A 9525-nucleotide genomic window follows, 5' to 3' on the forward strand; every position below is an offset into this window, starting at 1 on the left:
TTATATTAATTTAAAATATTAATATTTATAATTATATAGATGTTTTAAATATATATATATATATATATTTAAAGTATGTGGAGGGGTCCAGCAATCTGTTCAGAACAAAGTGATCCTGAAACTAAAGGTTTCATTAGCAGGGAATCATTTATTTATATTTATACATATATTCTATATTTTCTCTTTAAAGGACGGCTGCCGGACGTTAAAGTATTTTCACAAGCAAAAACAAATATACTTTGACCTTTGGCCCCTGTGTTGATCCTGGGGGGGGGGCGGGGCACAGTTTGAAATCAGTCTGTTCATTGAGCCACTGACGAGGTCAAAGGTCGGATGGAGGAGGCCGCGGTGTGATGTCACTGGTTACTGTAGAAACACCATGGTGAGAAGACCTGAGAGAGAGAGAGAGAGAGAGAGAGGTGAGTCTCCTTTGTGTGTGTGTGTGTGTTTGTGTCTGTGTGTGTGTGTTTGTGTCTGTGTGTGTGTTTGTGTCTGTGTGTGTGCGTGTCTGTGTGTGCGTGTCTGTGTGTGCGTGTGTGTGTGTCTGTGTGTGTGTATGTGTGTGTCTGTGTGTGTGTATGTGTGTGTGTCTCTCTGTGTGTGTGTCTGTGTGTGTGTCTGTGTGTGTGTGTGTGTCTGTGTGTGTGTGTTACCCAGTGTGTAGGCACAGGCCAGCTTCTGATTGGTGGAGACGTGCAGGCAGCGTGGAACCACAGAGCTGCTCTCAGCGTGGAGGGGGAGCATCAACACGGCGACACACAGCACCGCCGCCGCCACACACACCGCCCACTGGGACACGCTGCGCACCGCTACACACACACACACACACACACACACAACGCCATCAACTCCAGGTCCCAGGGTGCATTGCTGCCCCCCCGTGACGTCTCACCTGTGCAGGTGGGCAGGTGTGTGTGTGTGGGAACCAGCAGAGGAGACAAAGCAGACAGCGTCCTCTGCTGGCTTCCTGTCGTCCTCTCCCGCCCCCCTCCTTGTTTCCTCCTCTTCCTCTCCTCCTCTTCTTCCTCCTCTCCTCCTCCTCCCCGCTCCTCCTCTCCTCCTCTCAGCTCCGCCCAGATCTCCCGTCCTCCCACCTGGCCTCCTCCTCTCACCGCCACACGGAACCAGTCTCTGCGGCCCTGGTTACGGGGGGACACGTCCAGGTGACGCACCACCCTGACAGGAAGTCATTCATTACCGTCCTCGTTATGAACTTTGACATCAAAGGTCTACTTACAGGTCCGGTCTACTTACAGGTCCAGGTCTACTTACAGGTCCAGGTCTACTTACAGGTCCAGGTCTACTTACAGGTCCGGGTCTACGGGTCTACTTACAGGTCCAGGTCTACTTACAGGTCCACGCAGGACTTGGGTCGGACGCTGCCTTCTGCTTCCACGACTCTGTAGAGAGACGGAGACGTACACAACACTGGAGACAGGAGACAAGAGACACTGTTAACTCCTGCACAGCCAGCAGGGGGTGATCTGTACACTGATTAACAGGCAGACAGGCAGACAGACAGACAGACAGGTACTGACTCTTGAAGCTCAGGCTGAAGCTGTAGGGGTTGTACACAGACAGACAGACAGACAGACAGACAGACAGACAGACAGACAGACAGACAGGTACTGACTCTTGAAGCTCAGGCTGAAGCTGTAGGGGTTGTACACAGACAGACAGACAGACAGACAGACAGGTACTGACTCTTGAAGCTCAGGCTGAAGCTGTAGGGGTTGTACACAGACAGACAGACAGACAGACAGACAGGTACTGACTCTTGAAGCTCAGGCTGAAGCTGTAGGGGTTGTACACAGACAGACAGACAGACAGACAGACAGACAGACAGGTACTGACTCTTGAAGCTCAGGCTGAAGCTGTAGGGGTTGTACACAGACAGGCAGACAGACAGACAGACAGACAGACAGACAGACAGGCAGACAGACAGACGGGTACTGACTCTTGAAGCTCAGGCTGAAGCTGTAGGGGTTGTACAGGGTCAACACTCTCTTGTGGGAGCTCCTCTGCTCGGAGTAAAACACCAGCTCGGAGGGGAACAGGAAGACAGGCAGCGGGGACACCCCACCCGTCTCACCTCCCGCCTGTCTCACCGCCGCCTGCCCCCTGTCCCCTCTCCTCCCTCCGTGCTGCGCCGCCGCCCCGTCATGGCTGTCCTCCCTCCTCATTGGTCCGTCCTGTGTGGCGTCCCACACGCAGCCATGATCCGAGCGCTGTCATTGGATGCCTCGGCCGTGTGATGTCACAGCATCGCCACCTGCTGGAGAGAATAAATACTATCTTTCATATATGAGCCATGTAAACATACAGTGAAGTCGACAGAATTATTTCAGATTTTTGGGTTTGACAACATATTTTACTTTACTTTGTACAGTGGAAACAATAATACTTCTAATAATACTTCTACACATTTAAATATTGTACTTTTACTTCACTTCAGATTACTATCAGACTAGAAATACAACAGAAAACATCAGTTATTCAAAAACAACAACAATATAATGTTGTTGTTATACAGCCTAATGAGCACTTTTACTTACTTTCAGTAAGTTTGAGTATTTCTACAGACAGACAGATAAAGAGAGACAGACCGACATGAACGGAGTACTTTTACATTCGGTTCTTTAAGTATGTATACTTGTACTTGCAACAATATTTCTACACTGTGGTATTAATACTTTGCCATAGGTAGAATATGTTAATACGTCATCCACCGCTAGTAATAACAATAATGTGGTTTTTTCGTTGTATTTAACAACGTTAACATGCAGTATAAAACCTGCTAATTGTCATTAATTGTTCTAAACACTAATTCAATAAGACAGGAAGCGGATTGTGCGTATTATTATTTAGCTAACGCTAGCTGCTACGTCATACACCGAGCCGTCAGGCTGATAACCGGCTAAATAACGTCAAACATGACGGTGCAGAAACCCCCACCGGCTGCTGGAAACGTTCAGGGAGCCGTTAACCGTCAGTAGAAGCGGACAGAACGGGCTTTATTCCGGTAGAATCAGCGGTCTGCGTCTCTACTCACCTCCGGCTAACTCTACTTCCTCAGCAAGCTGTTGCTTCCGACGGGGCCCCGCCCTCTTCGGGTTCTTCGTCTTCTTCGTGGGTTTCTTTTGGCGGTTGTCAACCAGCGTTAAGGTGCATTACCGCCACCTACTATGCTGGAGTGTGAACCAGAGTTATCCACCCATTAATCTGCTAAATTCTTCCCTTCAATCCCGTTTGTCTCAAATATGTAAATAGTTTTCCTTCCCCAGCTTCAAATACATTTTCCAAACTAAAACCTTCTATTCCCTTATTTCCCTTATTAATGTTTCCCGTTCTTGTGAATATTTTTGACAGTGCATAATGACATGTTTAACTGACTCTTCTGATCCTATACAACTCTCACATAAACCTGTAGGATGTTTCTTTATTAAATGCAATGTTTTATTAAGTCTTGAATGTCCTACCCTCAATCGTTGCCATTCTTTTACGATGTTTTTCTGATTTATATCTCTTGCTTCTGCTTTGCTAAATGAAATGTTCGTTATGTTATCCTGCTTTAGTGACTGTTTTGCCAGTTCGTCTGCTTTTTCCTGTAATCCCTCTGTGAGCTGGTATCCACATAAATGCTACTGTTAAATACCTTCTTTCAAATCTATACATATTTCATATATTTCATGCACAACATCCTGTCTACTGTGAGAGTTGAATGTCTGCAATGCTTCATTCTTCAGACTTTACAAGGAAACACGTGACAAGCATGCTGCATTCAGGTTGCAAACCACCAGGTGGCAGCCTACGTCGTCTATATGTCCTCAGTCCTGCAGCAAGTTCTCAGTTCTAAGTCTTCTAAAGTCAGAATTCAGATTTTTGATTCCCTTTGACTTCTGAAGGAAAACATTTCACTTTGAATTAATGTTTGTTGTATTTTCTGGTTCATTACTGGAGCACATGACAGAACACTCAGTAACAGGTTAGACTTAGAGTGTTACCTTTCAAAATGACCAGCATGAGGTCCATTCAGTGTGCTCCGGAGCTTTGGATCGTATCACATGACCTTCCTCTGCAGGTGACGTTTAGACAGTGAAGTGTTGATAACGATAAAACCTGATTCAAATTTCTGTTCCGTTTCGGTTTCAGCTGCTGGAGTAGAAGTTCCAAATGATGACATCATGGATGACATCGGAGATTTACTCAAACAAGCAGCAGGACAAAGTCACTCTGTTGGGGGACTACTTTCAGCGGTGGATTAATCCACATTTCCTGCTCCAGTTAGATGTTTAAATACAAAGCAGAATAGCAATGCACTTGATTCTTGTTTTAACATTTCTGCATGCAACAACCAGCAGCGACTTCCTCATGGTTACTGTGAATCTGAAGCGCGTTGGCTTCCAGCCAGAGTCTGGTCTGCTTCACAGAAAGTGGCGAAGCTGTTTTAATCGAAGTGAGGAGCGTTGCGGTCGTCCAGCTTCCTGTTTCATATAAATACCCTCCAGTGACGTCGGGTCTTTAGCCATAAACACGACCATAAGATACGACAGAATTCACCTTGAGTTGTCTCTGAAAAATGACAATATAAGAATAAAACACAGCAGAGTCCAGATACAAGTTTGATACCAGGTGAACTCGATACCATGGAAGACTCACTGAGCTGCAACAAAACAATCAGTGATGTTTGAACCAAATACAACTGCAGCCATGGCAACAGAGGAGGAAAGAAGGCGGTCCTTGTTGCCATGGTGAGTGTTTCTACCTGGAACCCAATCAGGCTCAGGTTTGGCTCATCAGCTGTAAAACGTCCTCAAAGAGGAGAAACCTCTCCCGGTGCAATGCTAACTAGCTAACTTGCTAACTTGCTATCACGTGATCTTCAAAGGTAATACGACTGTTAGCTTGCTAGTGTCTTCTTGGTTATAACATATAGATCATAGCATCAGAAATGGAACTTCTTTTTACATTTGGATGATTTGTTTCTCATCTTGTGTCCAGAGTTTCCACCAGAGCCAGAGGTCGTCTACTCGTCACTGAGGTAGACCAGTCCAACCAGTGAAGTCCAGCTGCCATGGAACTGGTCCCTGAACGCCTCACACGTCTGACTTCTCTTTTAATATGTTTATGTTTAAGTTAAAATGGGACGCATGCAACCACAGCTACTCAGATTTAGAGCATTGTTTTCTTCCATAAGTGTATTCTAGTGGTCAGGGTTTAAAGATAATAACTAACCTTTTTGTTGTTTGTATTTTATCTGTGAAGTCGCTCCTATTAATAAACTTTGGTGCCACTAACTGTTTTCCTCGTGTGGTTGAGAAGGTTTCACAAAGCTGCTGGATGGGACATTTGACTTGTTCCTGTTGTGGTTAACCGAAACGCCATTCGAGTCTCTGCTGCTTGTAAACAGCTTTGATACGGAGCCCGAGCCGGAGTCAGTGGAGATCTACTGTGTTTGACCACATGTCTGCTGCTGCGGAACATACATGTCATTTTGCAGCCTGCAGATCTTCCCTCCTTTTAATAGTCTGCACACAAACCAGGCTGTTGATGTCCAGCAGCTCCACACTGAGCATGCAGTGATCAAGCTCCCACGATCCATCCATCCATCCATTGTCTACCGCTTATCCTGTATTCAGGGTCACGGGGGGGCTGGAGCCGTTCCCAGCTGTCACTGGGCGAAGGCAGGGTTCACCTGGACAGGTAACCAGTCTATCACAGGGAGACATGTAGAGACAGACAGGTAACCAGTCTATCACAGGGCTGACATGTAGAGACAGACATGTAACCAGTCTATCACAGGGAGACATGTAGAGACAGACATGTAACCAGTCTATCACAGGGAGACATGTAGAGACAGACAGGTAACCAGTCTATCACAGGGAGACATGTAGAGACAGACAGGTAACCAGTCTATCACAGGGCTGACATGTAGAGACAGACATGTAACCAGTCTATCACAGGGAGACATGTAGAGACAGACAGGTAACCAGTCTATCACAGGGCCGACATGTAGAGACAGACATGTAACCAGTCTATCACAGGGAGACATGTAGAGACAGACATGTAACCAGTCTATCACAGGGAGACATGTAGAGACAGACAGGTAACCAGTCTATCACAGGGAGACATGTAGAGACAGACAGGTAACCAGTCTATCACAGGGCTGACATGTAGAGACAGACATGTAACCAGTCTATCACAGGGAGACATGTAGAGACAGACAGGTAACCAGTCTATCACAGGGCTGACATGTAGAGACAGACAGGTAACCAGTCTATCACAGGGCTGACATGTAGAGACAGACAGGTAACCAGTCTATCACAGGGAGACATGTAGAGACAGACAGGTAACCAGTCTATCACAGGGAGACATGTAGAGACAGACAGGTAACCAGTCTATCACAGGGCTGACATGTAGAGACAGACATGTAACCAGTCTATCACAGGGAGACATGTAGAGACAGACAGGTAACCAGTCTATCACAGGGAGAAATGTAGAGACAGACAGGTAACCAGTCTATCACAGGGAGACATGTAGAGACAGACAGGTAACCAGTCTATCACAGGGCTGACATGTAGAGACAGACATGTAACCAGTCTATCACAGGGAGACATGTAGAGACAGACATGTAACCAGTCTATCACAGGGAGACATGTAGAGACAGACAGGTAACCAGTCTATCACAGGGAGACATGTAGAGACAGACAGGTAACCAGTCTATCACAGGGCTGACATGTAGAGACAGACATGTAACCAGTCTATCACAGGGAGACATGTAGAGACAGACAGGTAACCAGTCTATCACAGGGCTGACATGTAGAGACAGACAGGTAACCAGTCTATCACAGGGCTGACATGTAGAGACAGACAGGTAACCAGTCTATCACAGGGCTGACATGTAGAGACAGACAGGTAACCAGTCTATCACAGGGAGACATGTAGAGACAGACAGGTAACCAGTCTATCACAGGGAGACATGTAGAGACAGACAGGTAACGAGTCTATCACAGGGAGACATGTAGAGACAGACAGGTAACCAGTCTATCACAGGGAGACATGTAGAGACAGACAGGTAACCAGTCTATCACAGGGCTGACATGTAGAGACAGACAGGTAACCAGTCTATCAAAGGGCTGACATGTAGAGACAGACATGTAACCAGTCTATCACAGGGAGACATGTAGAGACAGACAGGTAACCAGTCTATCACAGGGCTGACATGTAGAGACAGATATGTAACCAGTCTATAACAGGGAGACATGTAGAGACAGACAGGTAACCAGTCTATCACAGGGAGAAATGTAGAGACAGACAGGTAACCAGTCTATCACAGGGCTAACATGTAGAGACAGACAGGTAACCAGTCTATCACAGGGCTAACATGTAGAGACAGACAGGTAACCAGTCTATCACAGGGAGACATGTAGAGACAGACAGGTAACCAGTCTATCACAGGGAGACATGTAGAGACAGACAGGTAACCAGTCTATCACAGGGCTGACATGTAGAGACAGACAGGTAACCAGTCTATCACAGGGAGACATGTAGAGACAGACAGGTAACCAGTCTATCACAGGGCTGACATGTAGAGACAGACAGGTAACCAGTCTATCACAGGGAGACATGTAGAGACAGACAGGTAACCAGTCTATCACAGGGAGACATGTAGAGACAGACAGGTAACCAGTCTATCACAGGGAGACATGTAGAGACAGACAGGTAACCAGTCTATCACAGGGAGACATGTAGAGACAGACAGGTAACCAGTCTATCACAGGGCTAACATGTAGAGACAGACAGGTAACCAGTCTATCACAGGGAGACATGTAGAGACAGACAGGTAACCAGTCTATCACAGGGCTAACATGTAGAGACAGACAGGTAACCAGTCTATCACAGGGCTGACATGTAGAGACAGACATGTAACCAGTCTATCACAGGGAGACATGTAGAGACAGACAGGTAACCAGTCTATCACAGGGCTGACATGTAGAGACAGACAGGTAACCAGTCTATCACAGGGCTGACATGTAGAGACAGACAGGTAACCAGTCTATCACAGGGAGACATGTAGAGACAGACAGGTAACCAGTCTATCACAGGGAGACATGTAGAGACAGACAGGTAACCAGTCTATCACAGGGAGACATGTAGAGACAGACAGGTAACCAGTCTATCACAGGGAGAAATGTAGAGACAGACAGGTAACCAGTCTATCACAGGGAGACATGTAGAGACAGACAGGTAACCAGTCTATCACAGGGAGACATGTAGAGACAGACAGGTAACCAGTCTATCACAGGGCTGACATGTAGAGACAGACATGTAACCAGTCTATCACAGGGAGACATGTAGAGACAGACATGTAACCAGTCTATCACAGGGAGACATGTAGAGACAGACAGGTAACCAGTCTATCACAGGGAGACATGTAGAGACAGACAGGTAACCAGTCTATCACAGGGCTGACATGTAGAGACAGACATGTAACCAGTCTATCACAGGGAGACATGTAGAGACAGACAGGTAACCAGTCTATCACAGGGCTGACATGTAGAGACAGACAGGTAACCAGTCTATCACAGGGAGACATGTAGAGACAGACAGGTAACCAGTCTATCACAGGGAGACATGTAGAGACAGACAGGTAACCAGTCTATCACAGGGCTGACATGTAGAGACAGACATGTAACCAGTCTATCACAGGGAGACATGTAGAGACAGACAGGTAACCAGTCTATCACAGGGAGAAATGTAGAGACAGACAGGTAACCAGTCTATCACAGGGAGACATGTAGAGACAGACAGGTAACCAGTCTATCACAGGGCTGACATGTAGAGACAGACAGGTAACCTGTCTATCACAGGGAGACATGTAGAGACAGACAGGTAACCAGTCTATCACAGGGCTGACATGTAGAGACAGACAGGTAACCAGTCTATCACAGGGAGACATGTAGAGACAGACAGGTAACCAGTCTATCACAGGGCTGACATGTAGAGACAGACAGGTAACCAGTCTATCACAGGGAGACATGTAGAGACAGACAGGTAACCAGTCTATCACAGGGAGACATGTAGAGACAGACAGGTAACCAGTCTATCACAGGGCTGACATGTAGAGACAGACATGTAACCAGTCTATAACAGGGAGACATGTAGAGACAGACAGGTAACCAGTCTATCACAGGGAGAAATGTAGAGACAGACAGGTAACCAGTCTATCACAGGGCTAACATGTAGAGACAGACAGGTAACCAGTCTATCACAGGGCTAACATGTAGAGACAGACAGGTAACCAGTCTATCACAGGGAGACATGTAGAGACAGACAGGTAACCAGTCTATCACAGGGAGACATGTAGAGACAGACAGGTAACCAGTCTATCACAGGGCTGACATGTAGAGACAGACAGGTAACCAGTCTATCACAGGGAGACATGTAGAGACAGACAGGTAACCAGTCTATCACAGGGCTGACATGTAGAGACAGACAGGTAACCAGTCTATCACAGGGAGACAT

The 9525-nt window shown here is 46.6% G+C and overlaps 1 protein-coding gene across 5 annotated transcripts; it reads right to left on the reverse strand.

Annotated features, from left to right (window-relative positions):
• Positions 1-128: 128 nt before the first annotated feature.
• Positions 129-3129, reverse strand: LOC311008832 (motile sperm domain-containing protein 1-like). Of its 5 annotated transcripts, none has more exons than XM_084002746.1 (6): positions 3053-3129; positions 1958-2275; positions 1353-1428; positions 893-1176; positions 654-809; positions 129-392 (listed from the first exon to the last, which is right to left on the reverse strand). In XM_084002746.1, exons 2-6 carry the CDS (start codon positions 2181-2183, stop codon positions 364-366), a joined length of 771 nt encoding a protein of 256 aa, XP_083858872.1. In that variant the 5' UTR covers positions 2184-2275; positions 3053-3129; the 3' UTR covers positions 129-363. The 5 variants fall into 5 exon arrangements, with proteins under 5 accessions (XP_083858872.1, XP_083858874.1, XP_083858876.1 ...); XM_084002748.1 differs by having other exon boundaries at positions 1958-2291; positions 3053-3096; XM_084002750.1 differs by having other exon boundaries at positions 1958-2272; positions 3053-3084.
• Positions 3130-9525: the final 6396 nt, after the last annotated feature.

The sequence above is a fragment of the Eutrigla gurnardus genome (genome assembly GCF_963514095.1).
Source record: "Eutrigla gurnardus genome assembly, chromosome: 23".
NCBI lineage: Eukaryota > Metazoa > Chordata > Actinopteri > Perciformes > Triglidae > Eutrigla > Eutrigla gurnardus.